A 17683-nucleotide genomic window follows, 5' to 3' on the forward strand; every position below is an offset into this window, starting at 1 on the left:
GAGACCGCTGCTATAAACCTCTACAATGACTCTGAACAGACTGAAATCACAACTAGAGCTATTAACTATTAATTTCCATTCAGGGATCAATAAAGTATTTCTGCATTGAATTAAAGGTCTTAACATCCTCTAGAAAATGTTACTGAGAAAGAGAGAAGCCTGAAGTCTTTACTTTGTTCAGATTTTCAGCTGAAAAACCATCAGTGCAGAAAAATCCGGCCTCAGATTGCTGATCAATGGATTGATCACACTGTGAGAAGTTGGCCTAGATCTGTGCAACCATCATAAAGAGAAGTTCAGATGGTAGAACAAACACAAAGAAAGAAGTTTTTATAATTTCTTTATTTAAAGATACAAAATAATGCACATGCTGAACATATTTCAGCTCTTCTGGTCCGGTCTGGTGAAAGGAACGTCAACATTCTGCGTCCCGTCCTCCAAGTGTCGTCTCGTTTATAAAAGAATCCTGTTTGTTCGGGTTCCCAAGAGGAACATCGTTCAGACAAAACAAAAACTGCCGTATTTCCCAGAATGCATCAGCCGCGAGGGACAGGTGGGGCAGCAGTCTGGTTGCATTCTGGGTTCGCTTAAAATTCCCACTTTTGGGAATTCTAGCAACTCGAAACGTTCGTCTCAGATTACGAGACTATATGAATATTTTCTTTATTTTTTAAAACCGTAAATGAGATTCTCAAAAACAGCAAAGAATCAACATCTTCAGAACGCCGACTTTTAGAAAGCAGGTGGTTATTTTTCTCCCAGTTATATAAATGAAAACCTTTGAAGTCCAGAGTTAAATCAAACATCTATTGATACGAGGTCAGCAGGGAAATCTTTACCATGTGAATTCAAGCACGTCTGAGTTGGAACAGAGTACCTGAAGAGTTCATGGGCTCTGTGGAACTGGACCGGTACCACTGGAGACGGGTCTTAAACCCGGGTCCTCCAGGTCCATGGACTGGTTTCTAGACGCTTGGTCCTGCACGGACCGCTTGCAACAATAACAGATTAGTGCAATATTTGCTGTTTTAGTGACGTTGATACTGTGATGACAACACTGCGTTTTGGTCCCTGACAAACGGTTACCGTGGTTACCGTATAACAATAGATCTCAGGCTGTTTTAATCCCAGAAAGTTCCCAGGGAGGCGGTACCAACAGACGGAGAACCCACCGTCTCTGGACGCCACTGGATAGATGTCCAACCAATCAGAGAGGGGAATGGTGTGATGTGGGCGGAGCTACAACTAGAGAACATCTGCAGTGGAACAGGAACGCTGCTTTGGATTGTTGCTGGTTTTACTGTAAAAACTTGTTGATCCTCGCTGTTGTCACCTATTCGGCAGCCGTCTTGGCTGTTCTGAATCGTTGCTCTTGGACGAGTCGTCACTTAAAGTGTGTGGGCGTGTTGGGGGCGGGGCCTAACCTGTTAGGCCCCGCCCCCAACACACAACTCACTGTCCGTCTCACAGCTGTTTGGATTTGGCGTCTGGCTTCAGCAGACTGACGTACAGACGCATGAAGGAGTAGCAGACGCCCACCGAGCAGTACACCGACGTTGCCAGCAGGGGGAGGAAAGGCAGCCTCTGTTGCCACGGCGACAAGGGGAAGATGACATCAGAGGCCACCCCTACGACAGCCAGACCCAGCAGGTAGACGACCTCCAGGGGACGGAGCAGAGGTCCCTGGGAGCTGAGGGCAGAGTAATCTGATTACCATGTTTATGTCATGATTTCAATTCAACGCACCTCCATAAGCCCTCAAACGAAAAAGGATGTTTAGATTATTACTAAATAGGGCTGCAACGATTCGTCGACGTTGTCGACAAAAATCGATAATCAAAATTGTCGACAATGAATTCCATTGTCAACAATTGTCGCCAGGCGTGATTTTCCAACGGAGTGAGGCGTCTCTCTTCAATACAATCTCTGCTGAGAGTCGCACATGTACGATAGTGTCTCAGCAGCTGCGGGTAATAAAACTTCAAAAGTTTGGGAGCATTTTAGCCTCGATACGGCGAATAAAAAGATGGTTTGCAAAGCCGACCGTGCTTTTCACGGGAGCACGTCGGTAATGCATTTGAACAGAAAGCACGTCGGAGTGTTGAACGAAACGGACTCGCCTTGGTAAGATATTAAGCGTATTTTCATTTGTTAAATTAATTCGTTTTATTCGTTAACTTTGTTTATTTTATGTTATTTATTAGTGTTATTTGAGCCACTCACAGCTACTCTCATTGCTATAACCTCAATCATAATTGATGTGCGAAAGCCGAAAAAGCTTGTGTGAACATGACAATGATGGATTTGCATCTAACTTTCAGTCAGGTGCCTATGAACGGTCAATTATCCATCAAACTCCACAATGATCATGTTAACATTAAATCAGATAGATTTGTCTGGACATTTCTCTTGCGGGACGGGAGAAGACACTAAATCAATGCATCTCTATTATTGTGCAGCATGAATTCTCAGAGTTTTGTGGATGCCGGCGGGAGCAGGATGAAGAAAACAGTCCCGCTATAGCAGGGCTCTAGTACCATCTTTCTTGTGTTTATTATCATTTGCCACATAATTAAAGCAACCTCATACTAAATTGTGACGACCCACCCTGTCTTAACAGGGTGTTCTGTTCATGTGCAGGAGGAGGGGACCAGCCTGCATGGGTGTGCCTAGAGGAGGAGGCACACCTGACTCCAATCAGGCCCAATATTTAAGCAGGCTGGTCAGGGCCATTTGGCCTCTCTCCCCTGCTCAGTAAGCATGGTTTTCTTTTGGTTGTTTTGAGTTTGTTTGTCTTTAGTTTTCTGCACTTGCACATACACTACACTTACACACATCCACACCTGCCATACACCACTGATCAAACTGATGACTCACACCTCACCTTACCTGTTTGATTGATTTAATTATAAATAAATACATTGTTTTGAACATTTATCCCTGTGTGTCGTCTCCCATTTTTGTCATGACGAAGTCAGTTCATGACAAGATGGGGGCTCGTCCGGGAATTGGAGCCCCAAGGACTAAAGCACTTTATAAACTTTATAAACCTGCAGTGAAAGAATGAGTTCCTAATGCTCTCCCCCCTCCCATACATACAAAACCTATGTGTGTCTCCCAAACCAGTCTGTTCCACAGAACACAAACAAAGCTTAAGTTTACCAAACAATTGATAGAAAAACAAGCAAGTAACAACCCAAATCTACCAGTAAACTTAACTAAAGTGACGAGCCCCCATCTTGTCATGAACTGACTTCGTCATGACAAAAATGGGAGACGACACACAGGGATAAATGTTCAAAACAATGTATTTATTTATAATTAAATCAATCAAACAGGTAAGGTGAGGTGTGAGTCATCAGTTTGATCAGTGGTGTATGGCAGGTGTGGATGTGTGTAAGTGTAGTGTATGTGCAAGTGCAGAAAACTAAAGACAAACAAACTCAAAACAACCAAAAGAAAACCATGCTTACTGAGCAGGGGAGAGAGGCCAAATGGCCCTGACCAGCCTGCTTAAATATTGGGCCTGATTGGAGTCAGGTGTGCCTCCTCCTCTAGGCACACCCATGCAGGCTGGTCCCCTCCTCCTGCACATGAACAGAACACCCTGTTAAGACAGGGTGGGTCGTCACCCTGTCTTAACCCGTTAAAAAAAATTACTAATTATCCAATTAGTCGACGAATCGTTTCTATAGTCGGTGACTAGTCGACTATTAAAATAGTCGTTAGTTGCAGCCCTATTACTAAATTCATTCTGTCTGACGCATCACCACGACAACCGGATGAAGTCACATGAGACATGGGCAGGTGAGTTCTTACCTGTGGAGCTTCCTAAGAGCAGTGAAGGAGAACACGGTGAACATCAGCATCAGACACACTTTGATTGGCAGCTCTGAAAAACATCATCAACCAATTTACTGACATCTGAGCACGTTCAGAAGCGGAGCTGCAGAGCCGCTTCTGACTGGTGAAAACAGAGTCCTCCGTCTCAAGTTGTCCAAAAACAAACTATGAATAAAGGAACTGAACACTTTGTGATGTCACCACATCTTGGCAGGAGTTCGCTCCGCCCAACAGCAGCTGTGATAACTTTAGCTTAGCTGATGCTAACTAGTGTTACCTTAGATTCTGGTCCAACCCTCCGTCCTTTTTGCAGATGCTGCGAACCAAATCTGAGCGTGAGCCGCCGGCGCGCCGTAGTTGAGCTCTGCATGAGCAGCTAGCTGCGGGTGGCGAGTCACGGCCAGGCCGACCTGCTGGTCTAACGATGGAGACCAAAACCAGAACAACTAGTCCCAGTGCAGGTCTGCTGGTTTCAGCTCAGCTGGTCCCGGTGTCAGACCCACTAGTCCCAGTTTAGGATCTACTAGTCCCGGTTTAGGATCTACTAGTCCCAGTTTAGGATCTACTAGTCCCAGTTTAGGATCTACTAGTCCCGGTTTCAGCTCCGATAGCCCACGTTCCAGACATGCTAGTCCAGGTTCCGGACCCAACAGTACAAGTTTCAGATGTGGTTTCGGTAGAGACTCTTGAAACGAGGACGTTTGAACAGATTTGATCAGAATGTGACGTAACAATAATTAGCATCATAACTAAAAGCGTCTACCGGGGCTGAACGGAGGGAAAGGGACGGAAACTTCTGGAAGGACGGTACCTGCAGGGGTGAAGAGCAGCGGGAACAGCGAGTAATGTCCCGTGGTGGTCAGAACGAGGAAGATCCCAGCATCCTCTCTGCTCTCCACAGCCAGAATGCTACAGGAAGACAAACAGACATGGTTTCATTCGTCCATCAGAACTCAGATTAAGGGACCTGACCGTCGGCGTACCTGAGAGGCAGGATGGCCAAGAGGATGGCCTTCTCGTGGACGTGCCAGCCGAACATGAAGGAGCCCAGAGCGCAGAGCAGCAGGCAGCGCAGGAAACCGCGGGCGCCGCGAGGACGCCACCAGATGGAGGCCGCCGCCGGCTTCACAGAAGAACACACAAGACCCGTTAACGGACTCCACGCCCACCTGGACTTAAACGCTTCCACAAAACGCTGCACCTGGTGAACACGGAGCAGAACCAGTGGTTTGGACTCACCAGGATGGACAGAAGAGTGCAGACGAGTGTGACGGAGGGAGAGATGGAGGGAAGCACCGAGTGCTGGAACTCCTGGACCAGCCCGCCCGTCATGGAGGCTCGAGGAAGCTCCGCCTCCTGCAGCAGCTTCAGGCGGACGCCTGGGACAGACAGACGTGGAGGGAGATGAAGGTGTGACGCAGAGGTGTCAAATAACGAAGTACAAATACTTCGTTACCTTACTTGAGTAGAAATTTTGGTTATCTATACTTCACTGGAGTAATTATTTTTCAGACGACTTTTTACTCCTTACATTTTCACGCAATTATCTGTACTTTTTACTCCTTACATTTTAAAAACAGCCTTGTTACTCTATTTCATTTCGGCCTTTAAAAAAACCTATCCAGTTAAATTGCTCCATCCGGATAGAGTGAATTTGGTTGTGGTTGTTTCAGATGTTCTTGTCCAGTTTTGTTCTTACATCCGTTCCCTCAGATTCCTGCAACTAAACTTGGATGTACTTTCCAATAAAGGTTAGGATAAATGATAACATGACTCTGAAGTTTGACTTTTTGCACCATTACAAATAATACTTATAGGCAACTAGTCATCATATCTTTTGCTCTCTGAAACACATGTTAATGCTCAATAGTACACATATATGGTTCTTTAATATATTTGCATTATACTAAGATGCATTCATTTTCAATGGCTTTTGTCCTTAATGGCTTTTTTCCCCCTTACATTACTTTTACTTTTATACTTTAAGTAGTTTTGAAACCAGTACTTTTATACTTTTACTTGAGTAAAAAACTTGAGTTGATAAACTCTAGTATCTATACTTCTACCTGAGTAATGTATGTGAATACTTTTGACACCTCTGGTGTGACGGGACATCTGGAGACGCCGTCGGGCCACTGGGACGTTCAAGCTGCACCATTTTACGCAAATGCATCGTCATGGCAACATCGTTAAGAATTCAGGCTTTTATCATTGGGACGCTAGTTGAGATGATCGTTTTCCAGAAAGGGGCGTTGCACTTTCACAGCTGCAGTTTTCCATTCATTTGTTGTTTTAAATGCAATAATACAGTGTTTATTTTTATTTATTTATTTTTATCCTTATTTTCTTACACTGGTCAGTAGCTTGTGTTGTTACAATGTTTTTATTGTCTTGTTTTGTTTGTTTGTTTTTTCTTTTGTCCTATATGCAGTATGTGTCCCTATGTATACATGTATGTAGGTACTAGTGTGTGTGTGTGTGTGTGTGTGTGTGTGTGTGTGTGTGTGTGTACGTGTGTAATTAATAGGCAATATTATGTTTGCATAATGTTATGTTTGCACACATTGCATATATTAGCTAGTCATATTTAAGGAGAGGGGTGAGAGTTTATACGTTTTACTTCTTCTCACTCCCTTTTGAATATGTACTCTGTTATGTCTCATGTTAAAACAATTGTCTTATTTCTTTCTGTTTTTTTAATATGATTCATATTCGAAATAAACACTACAACCAACCAACCAACCAAATAAAACTGAAATAATAATGTGATATTCCCCAGCAGGTCTACTTTAATGTCCCGCTCTGCTTCACCACCGGTCTGTAGCAGAGTCTCACCGAGCGTCGCCAGGGCTTTGTCCACCACGTTGTAGAGGGCCCAGATGTTGGGGGCCCAGTAGGCGTGACAGAGACCCCGTTTAAAGGGAAAGAGGCGGGACAAGACCTGAGGGAGCTGGCCCTGAAACAAAAACAACCACACGTTTTCATCGGCTCACTGAAACTGGAAACTCGTCCTCCTGCGTCCACTCACCGCGGCAACGAACGGACCGAAGGACAGAGCGCAGACCGACGTCACGATGGCGGCGAGAGCGAGCAGACGCAGCGGGCTGAAACTCCTCCACCTGATGGATCCGTCTGCACCAAGACACACAAAACACCCTGATGTCAGGCTGATAAACCTGAGATGGACAACGAGGAACACTTGGATTGATCCTGCAGCCAAAACCCAGGACCCCTTTACTAATTCCACAGCGTTGAAGATGCTGCTCATCATCAACCCTTCATGAGCTGATCATCAGGAGCTGGTCAGACCTCTACAACGTTCAGGTGTGTGCTAACACAAGACCAAGCGGGAAGGATATCAGTGAAGAGAAAAGAGAATGTAGCTGGAAAACCTTGTAAAACCAATTGAAAACTATTTGAAATTCAGGGTTCACGAGTGTAAACCTTCTATCGTCCCAGGAATGTCTGAGGTTGACAAACCTCCACCTGAACAAACCAGCAGACTTCTGGAACAAAGTCCTCTGGACACATGAGACCAACGTGGAGATGTTTGGTCTTCATGTCCAGAACCATGTTTAGAGAAAACCAGCAGAACCACCTCAACCCAGGGGCGTCCAAAGTCAGTTCTCGAGTATGTCTTAGATGTTTTGTCATCACCCCTGAGTTTGCAGGACTAATGTACCTCGAGGACCAAACTTGGATACCCCTGCGTCAGACCCACTGTCAAGCACGGTGGTGGAGGGATGATGGTCTGGTCTTTGTACTTCGCGGCCATCCGTTTTTTGTTTTGAAATGACAAAATAAAAATAGAGAAATAATCCAAAATAATCAGTTTCTCCATCTTTTGCTTTGATAATAAAAAATGGAAAACGGATCGTTATCCGTTATCCGTTTTCCGATTTCATTGATGTGTTTTTAAATCGAAATTGGGAATTAAAACAGCGAGTGGAAAACTCTTTTCTCTATTTCCTATTCGTTTCCAACGGGGAGGGCAGTATGGGTCCGTGTATCTTTTGGTCATTGGATTTTTCCATCATGAGTGGGAATCAAAAAACAAAAAACGATTGGTTTATTTGATTTTCCTTTTAAAACAAAAAACAAATATTGAATTACACTGCATTTTTTCTTTTTCTGTGTTAATATAATTTAACAAAGATTCAAAATAGGCCTACGCTTTTATTTTCGTTTTCTATTTCATATAAGAAAAATGAAGTCAACAGGAACGAAAAAACGAACCAAAAACAACCGTTTATTCATATTCGTGCACCGGAAGCTGGCATTTACAACCGAGTGAACTTAGTTCTGGATATTTGACAGGCATTCCTGTGACAATTCTCTCCAGGGGAAGTTTAATTTTAATATTTTATTGGTCGGGTTTACGTGACTCGGAAATGGCTCTGTATGCGGCAGTTCGGGTAACCATGGTTACCATGGCGGCGCTGGAACAACAGATCGAGGATTATTTTTTAAAGATTGATTAAGGACTTGTTCCACAGCGGTTTGACGCACAAACACATTTCCTGCACGTTGCAGCAGATGTGTCTCCTGCAATGCTCAGAAATGATCGTCAGAAGATTCTGTGCTCGGCATGATCTGAGGAGAAAAAGACGCAGAGCTGGAGAGCGCTTTGATTCATCATGGCCGAATGACCGGCTATCTGTGTTCACTGCATGCTGGAGAAGGTCGGGTTGGAAGAATTAATTTAGTCCCACGCATGAGGTATCCATGTGATTACCATTATATGTATAAATTGCACTGCAGCACAAACTTTACCTGACGCCGGAATTCATGGTATGGCTGATGGAGCTCTCTCAGGTTCTTCCAACCCGACCTTCTCCAGCAAGCACCCCCAGTGAACACAGATAGCCGGTATTGCGGCTTTCCTGTACTTTTAGAGCCGCTTGAGAGTTTATTGTTAGGTCCTGTATATTTGCATGACGCGCTGCTGACAGAGAAGCACGCTGAGTCCGACAGAAGTTTTATGGCGTTTAATGACAAAACTCAGCCACAACGGCCTTCCGACATGCTTAATGGGTTTTAAACGTGTACACTGCAAACGTAATCGGGGTGATCAGTGATCAGTACAAAGCGGTCAACAGAAATTAGGCTACGGCTCCCTAACAGCCTGTCCTAACTGCACGCGAGCGTCTGACTGTCGCGCCGTACTGCGTGGCATCGGACCCGCTCTGAACCCGTTATCGGCCCCACGTTCTACCGCGTTCTTTTGATTGACAGCGGAGACTCGCCTTTTATTCACCCGCCCGTGCGCTCCTGAAAGAAACTCCTAAAATAACTCCTAAAAGAGTAAAGGGACAAGTAAAAGATGGGTGATTACTTGTAATCTCCCTACGTTTGTACTTTCTAAACAGAAAACAAGCTTATTATTCGGTGGAATAAGTGGGGAAAAAACCGAACAATTAATAACGGCGTGTGGTGACGCAATCAAACAGCGAACAGCTGGAGTGACCAGCGTGTTCGTGGTGTTAAATGCAGCAAACATGTCAGCATGTCAGATCATTGCTAGGATGTGGGGGAAAAGCAGAGGACACGAGAAATCCGGCAGGATCCGGGACAAATTAAGCCCTAATAAGATTAAGATAAGATTCTTATTATATCTTATTATTTTATCAGAATCTTCCAGCCTGGCGATCTCCAGCAGCTGCCACTTTATTGAGGTTCTTGTATTGAAATGACTGTTTCCTACAGCGTTTTCAACTTTTTTTTCAACTTTCAACCGGCTTTCAACGCGACCGACGGGAAGAAAATAGAAGCAGGGCGTGCGACAAAAGTCCAGCTCAAAACGACGCTGCGTCGCTCGCAACCAGTGTAGACAGTGCAATAAAAAATAAAGCAATGGAACTGTTTTTGACGCTGACTCTCGCTCGCGTCGCATGCAGTGTGTATATTTGCAATATACTGTGGACATCTGAATAAAAACCTTATAAATAGATTGAATCAAAACGCTCTCCAGCTCTGCGTCTTTTTCTCCTCAGATCATGCCGAGCACAGAATCTTCTGACGCTGATTTCTGAGCATTGCAGGAGACACATCTGCTGCAACGTGCAGGAAATGTCATTGTGCGTCAAACCGCTGTGGAACAAGTCCTTAATCAATCTTTAAAAAATAATCCTCGATCTGTTGTTCCAGCGCCGCCATGGTAACCATGGTTACCCGAACTGCCGCATACAGAGCCATTTCCGAGTCACGTAAACCCGACCAATAAAATATTAAAATTAAACTTCCCCTGGAGAGAATTGTCACAGGAATGCCTGTCAAATATCCAGAACTAAGTTCACTCGGTTGTAAATGCCAGCTTCCGGTGCACGAATATGAATAAACGGTTGTTTTTGGTTCGTTTTTCGTTCCTGTTCACTAGTAATTTCATTTTTCTTATATGAAATAGAAAACGAAAATAAAAGCGTATTTTGAATCTTTGTTAAATTATATTAACACAGAAAAAGAAAAAATGCAGTGTAATTCAATATTTGTTTTTTGTTTTAAAAGGAAAATCAAATAAACCAATCGTTTTTTGTTTTTTGATTCCCACTCATGATGGAAAAATCCAATGACCAAAAGATACACGGACCAGTATGTTAGAGTTCAGTTTATGTTATTGATTGGACGCTGCTTTTTTTTGGACGCTGCAGCTGAACGGACTGTCACAACATCACTGCAGTTTCATGACGGAGTGAAGTCAGATTACAGATTAAACTCATGTTTCAGTCCCAGGTTTCATATTTGATTTATTTTCTGTTTCAACATTAAAAAAATCTAAAACTGTTAATTTTCAATCTGATGAACAAAAGAACCAGAAACAACTTTCTTCATTTATTACTGCGCATGTGCAATCCCCCCATTTGTCCAATCCTTGTTTTCAGTATCCTTGGTAACGAATAGGAAATAGAGAAAAGAGTTTTCCACTCGCTGTTTTAATTCCCAATTTCGATTTTCAAACACATCAATGAAATCGGATAATGGATAACGATCCGTTTTCTGTTTTTTATTATCAAAACAAAAGATGGGAAACGGATTATTTCTCTATTTTTATTTTGTCATTCCAAACAAAAAACGGATGGCCGCGAAGTACACGGACCTGGTCTGGACCTGGACACCTTTCAGTCATTGAGTGCATCATGAAATCCTTTGTAGATCAGAGTCTTCTAGGGACACATGTGTGGACATCTGAAGATCGGCTGAAACTGGGTCATGTGACAGTAAATGATCCCAAACACAGCAGCAGATCTACACCAGAATGGTGAAAAAAAAACCAAACCAGGTTCTGCAAAGACCTGAACCTGGTTGTGATGCTGAGAGAGGTGAAGTGTGTTAGTGTTGCACCTGCGTTGTCCTGCGTGAAGCAGTAACTCCTCAGGAGGTAGACGCCGTAGGCCGGAGCCACGTACAGGTAGATGTGCTTCAGGTTGAGCAGGACGGCGAACAGCAGCGCCCCCTGCAGGTGCTTAGACTGCCACACAAACGAGACAAAACTACCTTATGACGTCACACTGACAGAGGCCCTTTCACAATAAGAGCTGAAGGAGTTCATAAGGCAAAATTTTCCAAATTCTGTCCATCCTTAGTTCCATTTAAAGTTGATTTCAAAATATATTTTGAGACAATACAATTGGTTAATAACAAAAAATGTAATAACACTGTCAATCTCATAAAAGAAATGTTTACGGATATCTGAATGTATTGCCTTCCTTTTATTATTTGGTGTAATTGTTAATGTCAAGAACTACTTGCACTTTATTGTAGCTTTTTTTGTGAAGAGAACAATTTTATATTTTTGGGACTTTAATGATGCCTATGTATATTTGTTTTTTATATTATTGAATGATGCCTGCCATTTATTTTATTGTTATTGTATTTTCCGTAATTGAAATAAAGTTAAAAAAAAAAATAAATAAATAAATAAGAGCTGAAGGAGTAGATAAGGAAGGATTTAGAAGGAGTTTCTGTCTCGGGTCATGACCGGGACGTTCTCACCTGCAGGTGTTTGGCCACCGACAGCAGCAGGAAACCAAACAGGAAACCGTTATACTGGAAATGAATGTCTGAGCAAGAACGTGAAGGAAAGAGGAAAGTTCAACACGTCAGTTTGGTGTGAAAGTAAATGGATGAAGACACCGTCATTGGTTGTCTAAAAATAACAAAATAACAACAAATGAAAGTATAGTTCTGAATGAGTGAACGGATCTGACTCGGTAAGCGTGACCTGATTCACAAGATGCTTTTAGGACAAAATATCTCGTCCCCTGCTGGTCGTCTTTCAGATCAGCCTCCACCTATCTTCTCCATCTGCTCTGAGAACGTTCCAGACAGCTCTGGTGGAGATGAGGCAGAAAAACACTGCAGGAACAGAAACTTGGCGGGATAAATGGAGGACAGTCGAATGAGATTCTGGACCTGAAATCTGATGAAACCTGAAGCTCTTAAACCGAGCTGAAGGATACGGTCGACGATGAGGAGGCCGAAGTTCCACAGCAGCAGCACCGCCAGGACGAAGGATGGCCGGCTCCAGACGTCCCGAGAGCCCTTCTGCTCCTTAACACATCTGCAGCACCTGGAGGAGGGCAGGACCAATCAGGACGGAGGGATTTAAAGACCTGCAGCAGGCTGAGCAACCGGCCGAGGACCAGATAAAAAGTAATAAATTAAATAAAACAATATCCTACGCAAACACCACATGTATTGAATCGTCACTGGCCCGTGGTGGATGTGTTGCTAAGCAACCATAGGAACATAAATGACACCGAGGTTTGCTGGGGAGTGACGTAAACTACATTCAGAAGGGACAGAAGTACAAACGTATGAAAGCGGTTTGAGAAACCAGTTTCTGTTGGGAGCTCAGCTGCTGGTCAAACTGGGAACGTCCTGGTTGAGGTAGAACAGCCAAAGATCCTCTATACAGAAGATAGCGCATTACCGTTACTGCCAAGGGTATGAAATGGTAAACACTTCCTGTCTCCTAAGTGGGCGTGGCCACCCCTCTCCCCACATCGTTTTGGAACATACAACACTAGATACAGTACAACTTTAATATTTTGCCACTGTTTTTTTTTTTTTTTTTATCTGCTACCTTCTATCTGCTCTGCTTTATCTGATATCAATCCAGTACAAGATCATCTGATCAGTCTAATATTCTTTTTTCCCTTCCAAAAAGATTTCAATAATAACAATAACAGTATTATTAAGCAAAGAAGCAAGTTTTATTTTAGTTTTAAACTTCATTTTATCCAATGGGAAAACGACTTTGGCAGTTCTGCAGTGACCGACGACTCTGAGGAGAGCTATGTATTATTATTATACTATATAATATTATTAGCTATGAGAGCCAAATCTTGAGAGTGTGTTGCTCAGACAGAGACAGGTCTCAAACAAAGTTAATTTTTTCCTAATTTATCGGTCTGAAAATTGCCATTTTGGTGTCAGATTGTTCAAAAGGTATGTGGCTTTTGAAAAATGTTACCCATATTTACTTAGGTTACTATGAGGCGAAGGAATTGGTAATAATCTGTGCTCACGTTCACTTTTCCCATAGGACTCAATAGACTCAGGACCTGCCGTTAGTTTCCTAAAGGGGCAGTGGGGAAACCCACGTGACACAGATACAGGAAACCCAACCGTAGTGGGGTGTGTCGCTACCTGATTTGAGTCCCTACCCGATTTGAGTCACACATGCGCAGTCGCGTCCAACATCGTCGGCCATCTTGGAAAGCAAAATACGGCAACACCACTTGGACAAACGATGTACATAAAAATAAATGGAAAAAAAGCCAAACCCTCCATAGTATGTTATAAAAACGGAATAAAAAATTATATAACATCTATAAAAGGTACTATCAAAAGAAAATCAGTTTAAATTACAATCTTGCTAAGCTTAAACACTTTTTTTGAAATGTAAACCCCTGTGATTATTTCATTTTGTGATTATTTTATTTTATTTTTTATTTTTTTATTTAATCTTAGACTCTACTCTACTCACAATACGTTAGGGATATACCTATACATTTTTTCCAAGACAATCTTCTAAGATTAAATAAAAAATAAATAAATAAATAAATAAAATAGTCACAAAATAAAATAATCACAGACATTGACATTTTAAAACATAAATGGTTTCACATAAATCATTTATAGACTGATTTTCTTTTGATAGTACCTTTATAGATGTTATATAATTTTTTATTTCGTTTTTAAAACATACTATGGAGGGTTTGCTGTTTTTCCATTTATTTTTATGTATATAGTTTGTCCAAGTGGTGTTGCCGTATTTTGCTTGCCAAGATGGCCGACGATGTTGGACTCGACTGCGCATGTGTGACTCAAATAGGGTAGGGACTCAAATAAGGTAGTGACAGGGTGTCTCGTTTATAAAACGTCTCTGGAACAGCGTTAGCCACATGCTGACCGTCACTCACTCTCTGACGGCGAAGATGAAGAGCAGGTCGGTGAAGACCACCGACAGCCTCTGGAAGAGCACGGTGGGCGGGCTGGCGTAGTTCAGGTTCTCCACCTGCAGCATGTTCCTGTCGAAGTGCTGCGCCGCCTGCGACAGGCCCAACTCGAACCACGCGAACAGCGGCGGGTAGTCCAGGGTCCACTCGGACGTATTCTGCAGAGAGAAGTCGGGTCAGCGATCTGCTGGACCTTTCATCTGCAACCACTACAAACCGCCACTTTATATATCCGGAGAATTATTCCAGAAACATTCAGAACATCCAACATGAACCCATCACCAACACGAAAACAAGCTAAACCAGGCGACGACAGCAGGCACAATCACGCCACAAAGAAAGTTCTCCTCTTCTGAGTGGGCGGTAGGGATGGGCGGTATGGACTAAAAAATGTATCACGATAATTTCTGGCATTTATCCCGATAAAAAAAAAAAAACCAATTCAATTCTACCTTTTTAACTATAAATCTATCACCACATTCAGTCTTTGGAGCCCCCAAAACTCTGCTCTAAAAGAATACTAAGTGCTACTAAACTACATCAATTAATAAATTAAATAAAAACCAAATTAAATCCTTCCTTCCTTCCTTCCTTCCTTCCTTCCTTCCTTCCTTCCTTCCTTCCTTCCTTCCTTCCTTCCTTCCTTCCTTCCTTCCTTCCTTCCTTCCTTCCTTCCTTCCTTCCTTCCTTCCTTCCTTCCTTCCTTCCTTCCTTCCTTCCTTCCTTCCTTCCTTCCTTCCTTCCTTCCTTCCTTCCTTCCTTCCTTCCTTCCTTCCTTCCTTCCTTCCTTCCTTCCTTCCTTCCTTCCTTCCTTCCTTCCTTCCTTCCTTCCTTCCTTCCTTCCTTCCTTCCTTCCTTCCTGTACGTTGTGCGTGGATTTAACGCAGAACCATAAATCAGTCTTTACACAAAAACGTCATCAACGGGAATTTATCATTTTTACCGCGAGATGACAAATTCTTACCGTGGCGAATTCTTTTGACGGTTTATCGTGAACGGTAAAATATCACCCATTCCTAGTGGGCGGTACCAAGTACGCTCTTACTGACTTCTATAAGATTTCAGATAGCTGTGTAGACATGAACGTCCAACCACACATCCGTGAAGTGAAGCATTGTTGGAAACAAGAACAGACAAGAATTCCTCCACAACCGAGACAGTGATGAAGTCCGACTGGAAACATCTACTGAGAGTTGTTGCAGCTGAAGGTGGATTTGACAAACTGGGGGTACTTAGTGTTGTCCTCATGATAACCTGATTGGGTGTTACTTACCTCATGGTACCACCTGGTCAGCGGCAGACTGTGGGTGATGGCCAACCAGTTCCTATGGACCTCGAAGTCTGTGGATCGGCTGGACACAAACACAACAAGTCCAGGTGAAGCTTCATCCAACATCACTGCAGCCCAGACCTCCAGACTAAGAGCAGCTGGTTATCAAATCCAGCATCTCTGATGTAACGGAACAAACAGCTGGAACACCTGGGGTGCGTCCGAAATGCCATACTAAAAAGTATATACTAAAAAGTATACTTAAATTCCGCACACTTTTGAGTAAATATCAGTAGTGTGCATTAATTCGGACGTACTATTAAGAGCGCACACGGCACTTCCTGCCGTTGGGAGGGGGGGGAGTTGTTACCATGGTCCTACAATCCTACAATTAAAGTGATCATAAAAATGTAAAATAAAAATACATGTATGTTTTCACATTTGGAAACACCAGAGGTCCAAATGTTGAACGTCTTTCATCTGACAAAGATGTTCCATTATTTTCAACAGTATCTGCACCTGGTTTTTATCAGAGAAGGTCTTGCATGTTTCAGCAAGACAATCCTGAACCCCGAGCAAGAGTCCTGCCGCTGGACTGGACTCGCTGACAGGTCAGAAGTTATCACTCATCAAACAGACCTGTTGGAGTTTTGGTGTTCGGGGGAAACATTATTGTTCCTATGTGGAGGATTTACCTGCGTTTTTAAATAATTATAAGCTGTTTTCATTAATTATAAGCGGTTTTCATGAATTATAAACTGTTTTCGTGAATTATAAGCTGTTTTCGTGAATTAAAAGCTGTTTTCATGAATTATAAGTGGTTTTCATGAATTATAAGCTGTTTTCGTGAATTATAAGCGGTTTTCGTGAATTATAAGCGGTTTTCGTGAATTATAAGCCGTTTTCGTGAATTATAAGCCGTTTTCGTGAATTATAAACAGTTTTCTTGAATTATAAGCCGTTTTCTTGAATTATAAGCGGTTTTCATGAATTAAAAGCGGGTTTCATGAATTATAAGCTGTTTTCATGAATTATAAGCTGTTTTCATGAATTAAAAGCGGTTTTCATGAATTAGAAACTGTTTTCCTGAATTATAAGCTGTTTTCGTGAATTAGAAAGCTGTTTTCTTGAATTAGAAAGATGTTTTCGTGAATTAAAAAGATGTTTTTGTGAATTATAAGCTATTTTCGTGAATTAAAAAGCTGTTTTCATGAATTAAAAAGCTGTTTTCATGAATTATAAGCGGTTTTCATTAATATTATAAACTGTTTTCGTGAATTAGAAAGCTGTTTTCTTGAATTAGAAAGCTGTTTTCGTGAATTATAAACTGTTTTCATGAATTAAAAAGCGGTTTTCACGAATTATAAGCTGTTTCCGTGAATGAGAAGAGTCAGGATATGCTGCTGGCAGGACTTTCATTTCTAAAGACAGTTCGTTTCTATAGTAACGGCGCCCTCTTCAGGCGGAAACCTGCTACTACATCACTGCTGAACTGTAAAACAAACGTATTTTCGCCTTGAATAAACCCAGACATCTCTGCCAACCCCAGGAACGAACACTGTCCCATGAATCCGTCTGAAAGGCAACCCCGACAGCTTCATTTAAGAGAAGATTTCACAAAACAGACACGACTTTAACGCTGACTGGCGCTAACCTAAAGGCTAACCGTTTTTAAACCATCCTCTAATAGATCAACCTGCGAAGCTGAAGCGGGTCGGGGGTGTTTGTACTCACTATGCGTGGAAGAACAGACACTTTAGGAGAGAAACTCCCACAGAAAGTGACACGAACCACGAATCCGCGACAGCCATTCTGTCAAAGCCGGAGAGCAAACTTTATTGACAGAACGGAGCCGGACAAAGACACTGGCTTCTTCTTCTCTTAGAGAGTTTAAATGGCGGCAGGAAAACCGCTGGTCTGAGGACGCCACCGCCACCTGCTGGTTCAGACTTGGTACTGAACGGGTTCAACGAGGCGCAGGTTCGAGTCCAGTCGCTGTTTGCTGGGTGTCCTTCTCCCTCTACCCGCTTACTAATTACTCCCGAGCTGAATCTAAGCAAGAACTGACATGACGTAGTTCCTCCACTGACCACCAGGGTCTGGATACAAA

General features: G+C 42.8%; 1 protein-coding gene across 2 annotated transcripts; it reads right to left on the reverse strand.

Annotated features, from left to right (window-relative positions):
* Positions 1-344: 344 nt before the first annotated feature.
* Positions 345-17401, reverse strand: alg8 (ALG8 alpha-1,3-glucosyltransferase). 2 transcript variants are annotated; one of them, XM_061740399.1, is made up of 13 exons: positions 17308-17401; positions 15577-15655; positions 14268-14461; positions 12300-12409; positions 11833-11900; positions 11182-11308; positions 6872-6975; positions 6679-6799; positions 5083-5222; positions 4827-4966; positions 4655-4752; positions 3820-3892; positions 345-1690 (listed from the first exon to the last, which is right to left on the reverse strand). In XM_061740399.1, the coding sequence occupies exons 1-13, from the start codon at positions 17382-17384 to the stop codon at positions 1465-1467; spliced, it is 1557 nt and encodes a 518-aa protein (XP_061596383.1). In that variant the 5' UTR covers positions 17385-17401; the 3' UTR covers positions 345-1464. The 2 variants fall into 2 exon arrangements, with proteins under 2 accessions (XP_061596383.1, XP_061596384.1); XM_061740400.1 differs by having other exon boundaries at positions 1488-1706.
* Between the last annotated feature and the right edge of the window lie 282 nt (positions 17402-17683).

The sequence above is a fragment of the Cololabis saira genome, chromosome 14 (assembly GCF_033807715.1).
Source record: "Cololabis saira isolate AMF1-May2022 chromosome 14, fColSai1.1, whole genome shotgun sequence".
NCBI classification, from domain to species: domain Eukaryota; kingdom Metazoa; phylum Chordata; class Actinopteri; order Beloniformes; family Belonidae; genus Cololabis; species Cololabis saira.